Source organism: Phyllostomus discolor, chromosome 6 (genome assembly GCF_004126475.2).
Source record: "Phyllostomus discolor isolate MPI-MPIP mPhyDis1 chromosome 6, mPhyDis1.pri.v3, whole genome shotgun sequence".
Classification (NCBI taxonomy): domain Eukaryota; kingdom Metazoa; phylum Chordata; class Mammalia; order Chiroptera; family Phyllostomidae; genus Phyllostomus; species Phyllostomus discolor.
In genome coordinates, this window is record NC_040908.2 from 137424804 (window position 1) to 137440760 (window position 15957).

The 15957-nt window shown below is 44.0% G+C and overlaps 1 protein-coding gene across 4 annotated transcripts; it reads left to right on the forward strand.

Annotated features, from left to right (window-relative positions):
* The first annotated feature begins 739 nt into the window (after positions 1–739).
* On the forward strand, positions 740–15749 carry HTATIP2 (HIV-1 Tat interactive protein 2). 4 transcript variants are annotated; one of them, XM_028516332.2, is made up of 6 exons: positions 740–842; positions 1349–1547; positions 3692–3799; positions 12156–12293; positions 14589–14650; positions 15386–15749. In XM_028516332.2, the coding sequence occupies exons 2-6, from the start codon at positions 1353–1355 to the stop codon at positions 15600–15602; spliced, it is 720 nt and encodes a 239-aa protein (XP_028372133.1). In that variant the 5' UTR covers positions 740–842; positions 1349–1352; the 3' UTR covers positions 15603–15749. The 4 variants fall into 4 exon arrangements, with proteins under 4 accessions (XP_028372133.1, XP_035885033.1, XP_035885034.1 ...); XM_036029140.1 differs by lacking the exon at positions 740–842 and adding an exon at positions 855–1060; XM_036029141.1 differs by lacking the exon at positions 740–842 and adding an exon at positions 855–1060 and having other exon boundaries at positions 1352–1547.
* The last annotated feature ends 208 nt before the right edge of the window (positions 15750–15957 follow it).

Here is a 15957-nt window from a genome sequence, read left to right on the forward strand (position 1 = left end):
GTGGCAGGACACAGCAAAGATGAACTCTGCAAGGACATGGGGGTGGTGGGGGCAGGGCACCTTTGCCCGTGAGTTCCTTGCCAAATTTTCTCCTTCTTTTTCTTACCCTTTGCTATGTCATCTCCATCAAAGAGCACACCTGAGACTTAACAAGCCATACTTCATCCTTGAGCATCATTTGTAAAGTAATAGTGTTTGACAAGTTGACCTCTCTCTTACTCACCTCCCAGGTCTCGTATATAAAGTATATAGAAATACATCCATGCAAAAGTTTTCCTTGAGGGCCCACTAAAGGCTAAACACTGTCCCAAGAGCTGAGGTTAAAGCAATGAGGTAGATGTGGTGCCTCCCAGAGTAGAGTCTTCCTGGGTGGATGATTACTGTGCTCTGGGTCACTGGGACATCCAGAGGGAAGGGGTGAGAAGTGTGCAAATGTATAGGGACAGTGACACCCAAGAGAGGCAAGGAATAGGTTTGTTTTATTCCCCTTTGGGGTGGTTCGATGGCAAGGTTTAAGTTTTTGACATGGTAGAGTTGAGATGAAAATGCCTGATACATAATTGAAATTACAGGTTTTAGAAGGGGGCCGACAAAGGTCAAGTGTATCAGCTGAAACCCTGGATATGGATGAGCTCAGCCCAGGTGGTGAAGAAGAATGCCAGGGAGAGGGTCCTGGAGAACTCCAAGTGTCACACCTTGCCCTGTGCAGCGCCCGTCCTCTCCCGCTCACGTGACCAGCACTCAAGCTCCGGAGGGAACAGTCAATGCCTTTTCCCCCAAGTCCCGCCCTATGGGCGGGGCGAGTCAGCAGCACTTCAATAGCAACAGGAAGACGAAACCCGGTAGGTGTGGGCGTGGCCGCCTCGGACCCTCATCGGAACTGGGGGAACGAGGGCTGCGAGGGGCAAGGAGATAAGGATCCCCAGGGAAGGAGGGATGCCCGGATGCACCGGTCCATGTCGCTGAGCACAGGAGCAGCAGTGGCGGCGGCGGTTGCTGCGCTGGTAACCGCCCTGCTCTTGCTGTGGTGTGAGGAGGCGGGGCCGGGGACCGGCTCAAGGTAACCCCTCGCTCAGGGGACTGAGCTGGGCTCCCGCACCCTTTGGGCAGAGGAAGGAGGGATCGGAACCGAGGGTACAAGGGGGAACGAGACCTCTTGGTGCCCGCAGTCTGTGGCCCCTACCAGGGTTTCGGTTGGCACCCTCCCTGCAGGTGACTCAGCGCTTTCCCCTGGGCACTGCGGAGAAGAACATCTTCTTCCAGGACAAATAAACATTCCTTGTGCCCCAGGGAAAGCCAGGTTATCCCTTAAACATCCTAAGATCAGCACCTGTTGATGTTATTTCAGTAGCATGGCTGAGACAGAGGCGCTGCCCAAGCTTCGGGAAGACTTCAGGATGCAGAACAAATCCGTCTTTATTTTGGGCGCCAGTGGGGAAACCGGCCGAGTGCTCTTAAAAGAAATACTGGAGCAGGGCCTCTTTTCCAAAGTCACAGTCATTGGCCGGAGGAAGCTGACTTTTGATGAAGAAGCTTATAAAAATGTGGTGGGTATTTAGGCTGAGACTCAAAATGTACACGCCGTGATTCTGCCAGGTGGGCCAATTTCATGCTTAGAGGTTGAACATTGACCGCCTGTGGTGGTGGGGGCTGAGAGAGGTGATCAGAATGTGGCCAAGACTGACCTGTGAGAGCCCTTCCTGAAAGCTGGAGTGCAGGACTGGAGGCCGACGTGGGCCACATCTCACTTGGGCAAAGGCCTTCTCTCAGTCTGGGCACCTGCAAGGCTGGGCCCGAGTTGTAATCTGAGATAGAGACCATCATTGTTTTCAGCGTCATTGAAGCTGGGTTCTAGACACAGTCCACTTAGCTTGTTTTGCCTCCCTGTCCACTCCACACGAATGTCAGTGAATCAGAAGATGGTTTTCAGAGCAGGAACTGTCTGTGGCAGTGAGAGGAAGGTTATTCACTTGTAAGAACTTGCCCTGCCTGACTTCCCAGGGCTGCAGCCTTGTGTCTGTAGGCAGAATATTCCTTCCCCTGACTTGCATTTATACTTTCACTTTCATTTGCACTTGTCTGGTTAACCAGACAGTATTCCGGACTTCAGCCTGGTGCACACTCCCTAAGTACAGGATCTGGCACAAACCATACCTGTTTTATTACAGAATCTTTTATTACAAAATCATAATAAGCATGTAATTCTGGAACATAACAATAGCACACTCAAGCACACCATATGACGTTTTAGGTGAAATGTCAAATTAAAGCTATAAATTATTACACTCATATTATTACCTTACCAACCACACTCAAGCAGGAGTCAACTTCTGCCGGACCCTGCACTTGAAGTCTGAGCTTCAGCAAATTATGGTGTAATCCTGAGACCCCCTGATTATAGAACTTGGTCCCACAGGTTTCACAGGTGGAAACTTCCAGATGACAAATGGTCTCACTAATAAATGCTCTTGACTCCTGCAGGTTCGTGTTCATGTCATTTTGCATGCCTTTGGACCATCAGGAAGTTTCTGTTTAAAATGGACATCTTTGCTCAGACTTAGGCAGTAACACATAGTCTTCACAGTCTAGTTTTATCAGGTGTGTCTGATACTTTGGATAATTAGAAACTGAAATCAAGTTCTGTGCTTTGACAGTCTATTTTGGTGGCACATATTTTGGTCGGGCACTTTATGCAAACATTTTCCTTCAGCGTCATGTACAGTGCCAGAAAAAATATTTTGAAAGAGTTGATGGTAGGGAAGAAAAGCAACATTTTATGTGAACTCCTGGATGATGGATGGGAACTGAACTCAAACTTTGTTTTTTAAGTTTCACAGCAAACTTATTAGGTTAGATAAAGGTTCTTAAATTTCAGTGAACATGAGAATGTCCAAGAGTGCTTATTAAAAGTGAAGTTTTTGCCCCAGCAGGGTGGCTCGGTTGGTTGGAGCATTGCCCCATACACCAAAAGGTTGCAGGTTCGATCCCTAGTCAGGACATATGCAAGATACAACCAATCGATGTTTCTCTCTCATATCAGTGTTTCTCTCTCTCTCTCTCATTCTCTCCCCCCACCCCCCCAAATCAATACAAAATATCCTAGGGTGAGGATTTTTTTTTTAAAGTGAAGTTTCTGACTCAGAAGCATTGGTATGAGACCTAAGAATATGCCCTTTTATCAAGCATTCACTTGCAGGTAGACTTTAATGCAGATGGTTCATGGACTGGACTGTAGGAAAGATTATCAGTTACATTCTACTGCTGAAAAACTGAGGCCTATGATGATGAAATAACTTGGCCAGAATTACATATGTAGGAAGTGGCGGGCCCCGGACTCCAGCCTAGGCACTTGAGACACCAAACACCATTCGCTGCCCCACGTGTAAGCTCACTGGTATTCCCTCTGGTGATACGCAAACAGGTCTTTTACGTTTCCATGGAGAAAATTCTAATTGAGCCTGCCTTTGGAGATCTGGATCACCCCAGTCCAATTATGTGTGCCATGGCCGTATTAGTGCATTGTTGATTTTGAATTCAGATTAATTGGGTTTGGGTGGGAGAATATGCGTTTGCAAAATTTGGTGTTAAGTGGGCAGACTCTTCAGTAATGTCTTGTAATTTCTTCTTTAAATGTAGAGGGGTATTTTTAAAAATAACATCAAGTTTATATAACCGTGTCCTTGTGGTCTAGAATCAAGAAGTGGTGGATTTTGAAAAGTTGGATGACTATGCGTCTGCCTTTCGAGGCCACAATGTTGGATTCTGTTGCCTGGGCACCACGAAAGCAAAAGCCGGGGCGGTAAGGCCGAAATACACCCTTATCCATTTTCTCTGGCTAGTAATGTCAAAAATTCCTGTTTTGCTCACTTTTTCTTTACATTTGCAGTGCTGTAATGTAAACCAGCTCTCATCATTTCAGATTTCATCTGCTGCCCTAGCCTTTGTTGTACTTTAAATAGCAACAACAAGTTCATCTTTCCTTCAAAGTAACCCTTGAGGGCAGGCCTGTGTGCTGGGGACATCATGCATATTTACATGGTCTCGTGAACGTTGCTGTCACTCTGTCCCCTGGCTAAGGCAAACCATTACATCGCGGTAAAAGTAACTGGCTCGTGTTGTCAGCAGTAAGCTTTTTTTTTTCTTTCTCTTTATAAATGTTTCAAACTTAAAGCATTATCTCTCACTTGAGTGAGTTGCTTCAACCTATTTTCCTGCCAAGCTTTAGACTTCTGGGACAGAGCATCCTCACGGAGGCACGATTCAGCTGATGTGCCTCCAGGGGTGACTCAGCCTCCAGCGATGATTCAACCCCTGCGGTGATTCAGCCCCAACTGACGCACCACTGTTCCAACACAACTTTAATTTTCTTTTTAATGGTTCTCTAAATTGTATCAGCCCCTATCCAGAAGTCAGAGTTTACTACATAGTTAGAAATCATAGCTTACACCATAGATCTTGGGCAAATGTTCATCTAGCTCGTTTACCTTATACTTTGACTATACTTTGTCCCTCCAGCAGAATTTGCTTGCTGGAGTTAAATGTGTCTGTTAACTATGCAGGACCTAGCATAGTTAGGCTAGGGGGCTGCCCTGGGGGCTTACCATCGTGCTGCCCTGGGGGCTTACCCCAGGGTTATAAACAGCCCCTGCGTCAGAATCATCAGGAGAACACGTGCTTAGGAACTGTTCGTGTATGCCAGCCAAGGAGTTAGCCTCAGCTGTATTTCTCCTGATGAACCAAAGAATAATTCTATTCTTCTATTCAGTTCTGTTTATGCTTTCAGTGGGGATCTATTTCCAAATCTTCTGCAGTTCTACCATGTCCACTTTGGATACAGCTAGGTTCTGAGCTCTGTGCCAGGGTTTGGCACAGTCTCTCTCCCAGAAAGGGTCATGTTCCTGCTCAGTGGCTAGTGCTGTCCGTTTTGCCCCAGAGACAGTCACAAGCGGTGTGCCCTCCAAAAGCACTGAAAAAGTTTTGTCCTGTCTGAAATGCCAGCCTGGTTTTGGTGGTGACTCAGCAAAACAAGGCAAGCAAGCAAACACTGCATTAGGCATGGAGCAGCTGATTTCCGTGACATAAAAGCGAAGCTCATAGGAAGCTCTAGGGAGAGTATAAATTGCTTTGTTGCATCCACGTCATGTAATGCAATTTTAGTCAGAGGCATTGGGTGTCTTTCCTATTTAGAATATTTTTTAGTAAGCAGGAGACTGGTGAGCTAAATAGTCTCAGAAATGAGTTAGGGTTTAAATGGTTTAAGATGATACTGACAGAAAGGTGACATTTCCTCCAGAGTCTTTTTTTTTTTTAGACTAATTTAGGTTGGACACAATATAAACTTTGGAGGTTGTGATAACTTTAGGCAATTTAAAAGAGGTGAGAATTCACAAGTGGCTGGGTAATCACATTTTGACGGGCCTGGGGATTTCCAAGCTCACTCCACCTGGTGCTCTGGGTTGGCAGCCTTCTGTGTGGAAAGAGTTCCTCAGACGGATCCTGCCCAGCTGGTGGTGGCAGCTCTGCCTCGGGCCATTCTATCCCCATTTTGTAACTGGGACAGCTTGCCTTTTGCCTTAGCAATCTGAGATTCCAGTAGAGAAAGCTAAAGAAAGTCAGGGTCTCTGTCTCAGTGTTAAAACCCTCAAAGTAGCCAGCTTTTCCCCCTGTGACCTTCAGTATTTTCCAGGGCTGTTAAAATAAAGCACCATAACCAGGGTGGTTTACACAACAGAAATGTACTGCCTCCCAGTTCTGGAGGCTGGAAGTCTGAGTGAGATCCGGGTGTGGCGGGGTCGGTTCCTTCTGAGGGCTGTGAGGAAGGGTTTGTCCAGGCTTCTCTCCTTGACTGAGAGACGGCTGCCTTCTTCCTGTGTCTCTTCACCTGGTATTTTCTCTGCGTGTGTGGCTATGACTAAATTTCTCCTTTTTATAATAACACTAATCAAATTGGACTAAGTACCAAGCTGTTCTGTATGTCCTCATCTTAACGAATTACATCTGTAATGACCCTATTAACAAATAAAGTCATATTCAGAGGTACTAGAGGTTAGAACTTCATCCTGTTCTGCTTAAGCTTTCAGTAGGGATCTATTTCCAAATCTTCTGCAGTCCCACCACGTCCACTTTGGATACAGCTGGGTTCTGAGCTCTGTGCCAGGGTTTGGCACAGTCTCTCTCCCAGAAAGGGCCATGTTCCTGCTCAGTGGCTAGTGGCTAGTATTTTGCGGGAAACACTGAAACCCATGAAATTAAGTCTCCCCAGATTTCTGTTGAAACTAGTGCCAGGGATAGGTTAACTTTCTTCAGCTGTTCGGAAAACTGTTTCTTTAGCAGTAGCTGGTTATTGCTAATCTTCCTTTTCACACTCTCAAGCCCCAGCTGTCTGATCAATGCAGCAACTTCCCGAGTTGGCCCGAATCCATATTTACTGGGTCACTTGCTCAGAAACCGTATTTTAAGCGGGCTCCTTGGGAGATTCTGATGCAGCCAGTTCTCTTCTTCTTGCTGGACCTACTTCCAGGAGGCATTGGGATAATTAGTCTTCCTCACTTGTTGGTTTTTCTGGTACTTCAGTCCCAGATAGCTTCATCTTGCTTTAATGAGTAACTTGTGTGCTAGTGAAGGTTGAAATAACCTTGGAAAACCAAGTCTAAATGGTCTGGAGTGAAGAGCAAAGATGCCACTGAGAATAGTGTTTGCCTTTGACTTGTGTCAAGACAAGGATTTGGATAGGCAGTTTGAGGTGGTATGATGTGGTTTCACCTCTTCGTTTGTCTCCTCACCCAGTAGGTATGCACAGGCTCCAGCAGGACAGGTTCTTGGATTCTGTTGAATGGATGACACCGTTCATGTGATTAGTGCAGCCATTGCAACGTTTATTAGGTATCATGACAGCCTCATGGCTTCTGATTCTAATGACATGTTCTTCTAGTCCAGCGGCTTGCAAACTATAGACTGTGGGCCAAATATAGCCCACCTGGTTTTGTGCAGCCCAGGAGCTAAGACTGTTTTCACACTTTTAAGTGGTTAAAAAATTGAAAAGAGGAATAGTATGTCATGGCATGTGAAAACATAAGAAATTCAAGTGTTAGTAATCCATAAAGTTTTATTGGAACATAGCTATTCTCATCATCTCGTCATGTATGGCTGCTTTCACAACATGGCGTCAGAGCCATGTCATTGCAACAGAAGCCTGCAACTGTGAAAACGTTCACTAGCTCATCCTTTACAGGAAAAGGTTGCCGACTCCTGTTGTAGTTTCTACTGCAATTATTCTACATCTATTCGATGTCTAGGAGGGACTTGTGAAGTGACAAGGTTGAAGATGGTTTAAGGGGCCCGGATCATGGGATCCATTTGAACACCAGGCAGCTGCGGGACCTTGGGTACGTGGTTAGGTCCTGTGGGCCATGCCTCCTTGTCCAGGAGGGAGGGGCCCCTGAAGCCCATTCGGCCTGCAGAGTGCTCTGTGTTATGCTTTCATAACACAGAGACAAGAATGCCCCAAAGGGAAAAATTCTGTGAGAGCATAGAGATTTACTCATGAATCCTCAGTACAGGTTTAATTTATTTTTCTACCCAGAGCTCCTCCTCTAACCAGGATCTTGGTTCCACCATCAAACATGGAGATGCCCCCCAGGAAGGAGACAAACAAGTGGGGCATCAGATTATAACATGTGTTGTTCATCAGCATCTCTAGTCTAATTTATAAGGTTGGGATAAGGGAGAAAGAATCTGAAGCAGAAATATGGCTAAGTATGACCCTTTACAGAATGATAGATCTGCCCTTCTTGGAAAAGCTTCCCCCTGACCTTGAGTCATTTTGGCACGCTTGCTTGTCATATCTGCTGTTGCCAAAATACCTTGTTGGATGTGGATGAGGTGTTCTTAAGCCAGAGTGTTCCCAGTTTTCAGGCAGTGGTAAAGAAGATTAGAAGAAATACTTAATAGCTTTGGATTTTACCTTTTTGAGTAAAGGGTAATTGGAACCCTGGCCAGTGTGGCTCAGTTGGTTGGAGTGTAGTCCCATGGACCAAAAGGTTGCAGGTTCAATCACTGGTCAAGGCACAGACCTAGGTTGCGGGTTTGATCCCCTTTTAGAAGACATATGGGAGGCAACTAACCGATGTTTCTCTCTCTCTCTACCCCCCACCCCACACTTTCCCTCTCTAAAAGCAATGAAAAAAATGTGTTCAGGTGAGGATTAAAAAAAAAAGAGTAATTGGAGAATTTGTCTCCCTAGATATTTGTGGAGTATATGAAGATATCTCTGCTGAGTCGTATTACATTGTTGTTTACTCATTCAAATGGGTCTTGGGAAAGGAAATTTATAGTGGGAACTTATTTAATCAATTCCCTTTTTAGAAGGAATTCTGATTCCTAGCTTGGAGTAGGATACAGTGACTATAGAATGATAAAGACACCCTTTGATATGCCCCCTTCTGAGGGCATAATGGACTTCATGCCCTCATAAGAGATGTCTTTTCTCCCGCCCTATGGTTAGGGAAACTATACAGTTTTTCCAGAAATAGTGTTTCTGGGATATGGAGTAGTTTGTTTTAGTTTGTTTTTCTATTATTTTTTATTTGAGCAGCTAGAGAATAAGAAAAGGTGTTAATAATAAAATTTTAAAGATATCTGCTTTCTATCTATAAATGGACTCTTCCTCACTCCAAAAAAAAGTATTGATGTGTGTTGATGCCTCTGAGTCAGTCAGCAGGATTCACGTTTATGTTTGGTTTCTAAGTCCTTGAAAGCCATTGACCCCTTTGCTTTTGAGTTTCATTCACCAGCTGAAAGGGCATGCATCAGGGTTGGGGAAATGAAATTCAAAATTTGTGTGCTTGGAAAATGCATATTTATAATCAGCTTGAGGGCTCAGAGGATTTGTGAAATCGGTTTGGATTAACAGCCATTGATTGCCAATAAAACAATATTTAGCTTTGTCCGGAGAACAGCGATGGAGAAAGGTATGGGCACCTTGTCACCAGGGTCCATTGAGCGGGGATGATGGGCTGAGTGCGGGGGTCTCCGCAGCAGCGTGGGTGCTCCTCCTTCAAGGAGCCAGTGTCAGTCGTTAGTGAGGCCGGTGAAAGGAAGGACGCCAGAGTCTGATGGCTGGGGTGGTATTGATGTGCCTTCGCTGACTAATCAGATTGGAAAAGTCCCATGGTATTTATGTCACTTTAATTTCCATCAAACAATTGGAGCCGACAGCACTCTATTAAGGAGAGGTTGATCCAGAACTAAAGCCAAATAAATTAGGGTTTCAGTTTAATCAAATTATCCCTTTGCTGGCCCTGGATTAAGAGAGAGAGACAGCGTCGGTCTAGAGACTTGTGATTGGCTGAATCTTCCCTTGTTTTTTAAAGAAACTGATGAAAGAAAAGCATTTTAACAGAGACAACTTTAATGCACCTTCCAAGAAATAGTGCTAAAACCACAGCAACAGCAAAAAGGGATTTATTTCACTAGTCAACTGTGTCATTTTATTATGAATAATGAACCTGTTATTAAAATCAGAGTTCTGGTGAATTGGAATGAGGAGAAGAAATAGACATGGAAGAGAAATTGAGTGTTTTAGAATTTTTCTATGTAGTTTTGGATTGTTTTTCTTGGCACACTTTCAGCACATATAAAATCTCATTTCAGAAAATGGCTCAGAGGAGAATCACATCCTTTCTCAGGATGTGCTGAGAATTAAAATTGGTTTGCTCCACACCGATTTAAAAAAGCAACGACATAAGTTTGGGTCAGTTAAGGCAGAATGTCCAAGGACAGGACACAAAAGGAAATGGTGCTGATTCACTCGTTAAGAGTGAGGTTTCTATTCCCTAAAGTGAGGCAGGAAAATAATGCTGCCCTGCAGGTGGCTGCGGCTGGACTGCGCGGGATGAGAAGGGAGGACCAGAGCAGCTTTGGGGGCAAGAGTAACTTACCCCCAAGTTCTATTTCTTGGTTTAGGAACTGGTTGATGGGTCATGCTCAGTTTATGAAAATTCATCAAGCTCTGTACTTACAATCTGTTCAATTTTCTTCTATGCTTGGGGCTATTGTTTGAAACTTGAATTCCGTATTAGTTTTCTATGGCTGCTGTAACAAACTGCCTCAAATTCAGTGGCTTCAAACAGCACACTTGTATAGTCTTGCAGTTCTGTAAGTTAGAAGCCCACTGTGCGCTTTGCTGAGATAAAAGGGGATTTGCTCTAGGGGAGAATCCCTCTTGTTACCTTGTCTAGTTTTTCAAGGTCACCCACACTCCTTGGTTCATGGTCATCTATGGGGCAATCAAGTGCTTCTCACAATGCTGAACTCTAACCTCTTCTGCTTCTCTTTTCTGCTTTGAAGTACTCTTGTCATTACTTTGGCCCAGTTAGATGATCTAGAATAATCTTATCTTTAGGTCAGCTGATTGATTGATTAGTAACCTTAATTCCACCTATAATCTTAATTTCCCCTTTTATTCTTTAAAAAAATTCAGTTACAGTTGACATACAATTTTATATTAGCTTAAGATGTACAATGTACTGATTAGACATTTACAAACTTACGAAGTGATCACTCTGATAAGTCTAGTACCTACCAGATACCATACGTGGTTATTACGATGTGATTGACTATGTTCCCATGCTATACTCTTCATCCCTCTGACTGTTTTCATATCTGGCAACTTGTACATCTTAATCCCTTCCACTTTTTCACCTATCCCCTCAACCCCTCTCTCTTTTCCAGCCACCATATGTGTATCTTCACCGTGTAACCTAACATACTCATGGGGCGGGGATTAGGAAGTGGATGTCTTGGAGGGGCCATTGCTCTGCCCACCCCAAGTATGAATGAGTCATTTTTGTTGGCTAGAGATAGTGTGAGATGAGAAGGAACGGTGGGCATAGTTTGCACTCTGCTCTCAGCTCCCTTATTAGTCAGCAGTTCCCGGGACGACTGGACCTTACTTTCATGTCTCCGTAGTGAGGGGGTTGGATGTGACGTTCCCTCGGGCGATGTTGCTATCGTTCTGTGAAGGATACACATCTCCATACAAAATAAACCATTTAGGGCTCGTAGCTACCATAGAGCAAATTTTTAATTTAAAAAATCATGGGGACATTGATCAGCCTTCAGATTTAGAATCCTCATGATATAAAACCTCATTTACATAGTTGTGGGTACCTATGGGGTTCAGCTTTGGTAGATTTTAGACTCCTCTTCAGATGTCTTGGGTCTGAGGATGCCAGGTATTTGGTGGTCCCAAGAAACGTTGCTACTGGAATTCCCTTGTGAGGCCCTGCAAATGAGTCTGTATTCTGTTGTGTGCGTCATCCTCGCCCCTCTTCCTTTTATTGCCTCTTAGTTCTTTTCTTTTATAATTGGATTTGCCTTTTCTCCGCTTTCATTGGACTTTAATTTATACGTTCAAGTATTTTTGGAGCACCTACCATGAGCTGGGCAAGTACTTAATGCTGAGATGTGAATTTGGAAGAAAGACCCAACCACTACCTTCACTAGACCGAGTCTAGACTGGGGTCTCCAAACATCCTTGATTATACCCCTGTCAGTAAAAAAAACTGAGGATGCACTTTTTGCTAATATGTAAAGTATGTTGTAAAACATACGCAAAAATGGGAGATTAAATAGACTATTCTCATAGTGCCTGGGTAGTGTTCCCAGCCTGCTTTGAGACCCTACCATGTTCAAGTGGATGCAGAAAAACCAGAGAAAACAGAGGGGGGCTGGGACATTGTAATGCTATTAAAACACAAATGGGTGACTAAAAGCAGTTTTGCAGCCTGATCTTATTGTTCCTCTTGCTCCTTGCCAATTTGTTTGGTGTCTGTGTTTCAATGTCATTTCATTTGTTTTTTCACTTTTACTTAATTTTTTTAAACCAGGGGAAAAAAAAAAAACCAGTTCACCCATCACCTTTGATTTTTCAGTCTGGCCTTGCTCCTAATGCTGGCCGTCTGTCCTGAGGCTCACACTCGGGGCCCTTCCCAGGACCTGAGCCTGATGCTCACGTATTGCCTGGATGCAATGGTTTTATTTAGACCCTGTTCCCCACCCCCACCAGGCCTCCTGGCCTGCCACCCAAGCTGAGTAGTAATCTTTAAGATGAACATACAGCTTTTTGGAAATAACTCACCTTCTTTCCCCCTCAGGAGGGGTTTGTGCGTGTCGATCGAGACTATGTCCTGAAATCTGCAGAGCTGGCCAAAGCTGGAGGGTGCAAGCATTTCAACTTGCTGTCCTCTAAAGGAGCGGATAAGTCGAGCAGTTTTTTTTATCTGCAAGTTAAGGTTTGTACATATTTCTTCTATATATACTGGAGTATTCTGAGTAATTGGCAATACTAAATAACAGAATGCTAAATAATACAAAAATGTAGTAAGTGCATTATATTACACATTTTTATAGCTACAGGGCCTGTTTTTTGCAGGGATATCTATAGTAAACAGGAAGGATTTGAATGATAATTTTCAGTGTCTTACCCCCTGTTGATTATCTAGTTACTGTAAAATGAGATAGGGCAGCTCTGGTCTTGGAATCAGCATGGAATCTTAACATGAGAAGAGACTTTGAGGCAGTGATTCTTAAACTTTTCCAAAGTAGATGATTCTTTTTACTATTGTGTGGGGTTCTTGTCCTCTAGGAATTTATAATATGTTTGTTTTGGAGGACCCTTAAGTGTGGTAATTTGCTAGAAGGTCTCACAGGACTCAGAATACAGTCATCCTCCTGCTGTGATTTATTACAGTGAAAGGATGTAAAGTGAAGTCAGTAAAGTGCATGGAGTGAGGTCTGGAGGAGATTGGTTCAGGCTTCCAAGAGTTCTCTCCCGGCGGGGCTGCACGTGCTTAGTTTCTCCTGCAGTGAGAACTGTCCACTAGAGGACTCCGTCTGAGCGCCAGAGTCCAGGGTTTTTAAGGGGCCAATCACATAGGCACCCTCAGCTTAGACAAAATTAAGGACTTCCAGCAGCAAAGCAAGTGTTCTGCATAAACCACATTGTTTGTACAAATAGTGTGGGCACAGTAAACTACCCATATCAGTCAGGTAAAGATGGGAACACTCCTGAAACCCAAGTTCCCAAGCCAAAGGCCAACTTTGCAAGCAAGCTTTTTTTTTTTTTTTTTTAAGATAGTAGCTTCAGCCTGCTGTGTTAGCTCTTACACACACTGCTGGGACAGTGTTCTTAGCTTTTTACAAAGACACATCTTTGTAAAAAGCTAAGAACACTGTTCACATAGAAACTTACATCTGAATGTTCACAGAAGCATTATTCCTAAGAACTAGAGTGGAAACAATCCAAAGATCCATCAGCTGATGAACAGATGGATAAAATGTGGTATACACATAGAAAATATATCAATCAACTACAGAAAGGAATGATATGTGCTACAACATGGGTGAACCTTGAAAACATCATGCTAATGACGGAGGCCAGTCACACAAGTCCACAATGTGAACGATTCCGTTTATATGAAATGTCCAGAATAGGCAAATCTGTAGAGACAGAAAGGTGAGTGGTTGCCTGGGGCTCAGAGGGCAGGAATGGGAGTGAATGCTACTTGGTACTGGGTTCCTTTTTGGGGTGATGACATATTCTAAGATTGTGGGTAAAGGTGGCACAGTTCTGTGAATATACTAAAAAAACATTAATTAAAAAATGTATTTAAAAAGCTACGTAGGATTGTAGAATGTGACAGGTTCAGTGCCAAATGAATGGTATGAGCAGGCTGAGGAGGAAGAGGAGGAGAGCATGCTGCTTAATTCGCCAGTCCTTCAGGTATCAGAGGTCCCTGTGACTGAGCTCCTCTGGCATTTCCGTTCATAGAGATGCCTGGTTTGTTTAGCAAATATGATTTAAAGCATCATCTAGATGTAATCTCTCTGCCTTGTAACATTTGGTGGGGTTTGTTAGGAAATGAGCTACAGAGAGGGTCAGCGGGTCCGTCTTCTGACCCACTGGAATTACCTAGAAACCAAAAAGGTTGCTGTCTGCCAGCCTGTAACATCAGTTCTGGACTAAGGGGAGGTTATTCTCTTACGGTTGAACTCCTAACATGTCACTTACTCTCTCTGGATCTATTTTAATGTCGGTCAAATGAGAGGCTCGGTGACTATGCAGACATTCATTCATTCAGGACATCTTTTTTTTTTTTTTTTTAAATCCTACTGCATATTAGGATTAAACAGCTTCTGCTTTAACTTCCCAGACTCTTTGGAATCTAAAAATCTAGATAAGGGTATTTGCAAGTACAGTGGATGCTTGAACAAGATGGGGCTTAGAGGAGCTGGCCTCCCACCAGTCAAAAATCCATGTGTAACTACAGTTGGCCCTCCACATACGTGGATGGTGCATTTCCTTGAAGCATCAGAGTGACCCTTGAAAAATGTGTGTTTGAACTGTGTGAGTCTATTGAGAAGATCCAGTGGACCCATGCAGTTTTAAATATGTGTTGTTTAAGGGTTGGTTCTATTGAGACCCACAGAAGATTATCTTCAAAACCCCAAGGTATTCTCTCGTAAGCATTCTAATAAGTTGGTCTTGATTCAATACTAAAAGTGTGGTTTGTTTGTTTTTTTAATAGGGAGAAGTAGAAGATAGAGTGGGAGAATTAAAATTTGACCGTTACTCAATATTTAGGCCTGGGTGAGTATCTTACGGCCTTAGAGTACACCACTGTGGGTTAATCCCTAGAAGGGAGTTTTTCATTAGAAGAGGCTGACCACTAAGATGTCTAAGACATTAAAGAAGTTGGCTGGAGGTGGGTTATTCTCTGAAGAGCCCACCTTTTGGCTCTGAAGGAGCGGGTACATAGTCGGTGGTGCCAAGTTCAGAATAGTGTAGAATTTTCCGGGTACCTTTTGCTGCCTTCTTTTTAAAAATCTTATTCATGCACCAAAGAAAACCTTTTACCCATTGTGTTCGTCTGTTCAGGCTGCCAAAACAGCATAACGCCTCGCACTGGGTGGCTTAAACAACAGAAATTCATTTTCTCACAGTCCCAGAGACTAGAAGTCCAAGATCAAGGTGCCAGGGGGGTCAGTGTCTGGTGAGGCATCCCTTCCCGGCTTGTAGATGGCCTTCTGTGTCTCACAGAGCTTTCCTCTGTGTGTGTGTGTGTGAGTGGGGAGAGAGATCTCAGATATCTCTTCCTCTTCTGTAGGGATACCTGTCTTATCAGATTACGGTCCCACCCTTAGGACCAAAACTAACCTTAATCACCTTCCTAAAGGCACTGTCCTCAGATACAATCACACTGGGGGCTGGGGTTTCAACATGAATTTTGGGGAGACATAGCTTAGTTCTTCATACTTTCTATGGTCCGAATGCGATTTTCCATCTCTCACGCTGCTTTTTATTTACTTACTTTTTTCTCTTTAGAGTTCTGTTATGTGATAGGCAAGAATCTCGCCCAGCCGAATGGCTGGTGAGGAAATTCTTTGGCTCCATACCAGCATCTTGGGCCAGAGGGCATTCTGTTCCAGTGGCGACGGTGTGCAGAGCGATGCTGAACAACGCAGTGAGACCCAGCGGCAAGGAGAAGGAGGTGCTGGACAACATGGCCATCCACAGCCTGGGGAAAGCCGACGCCTCTTAAGCCATGATCACTCCCGAGGAATGCTTTTTTGCAAAACTCAGCACCCACCTAATCACTAATTCGAGGGTCTAAAAAAAGGAGCACTTTAACCGCGGTTTCACTACATTCAGCTGATCAGGTCCAATTAAAAACTGATGGTGTACTGCACCGGCAGCTCAGGGCCTGGTTGTGCACGTGTGCGGTTGGCCCTTGAACAACATGGGTCCGTGAGTTTTTACACTTGAGTTTTTTCAGTAAGTGCTGTAAATGGGTTTTCTATTCCTTAGGTTTTTCTTACGAACATTTTCTTCACCTTACTTTATTGTAAGAATACAGTATATAATACATATAACACACAAAACACTTATTACTGTTT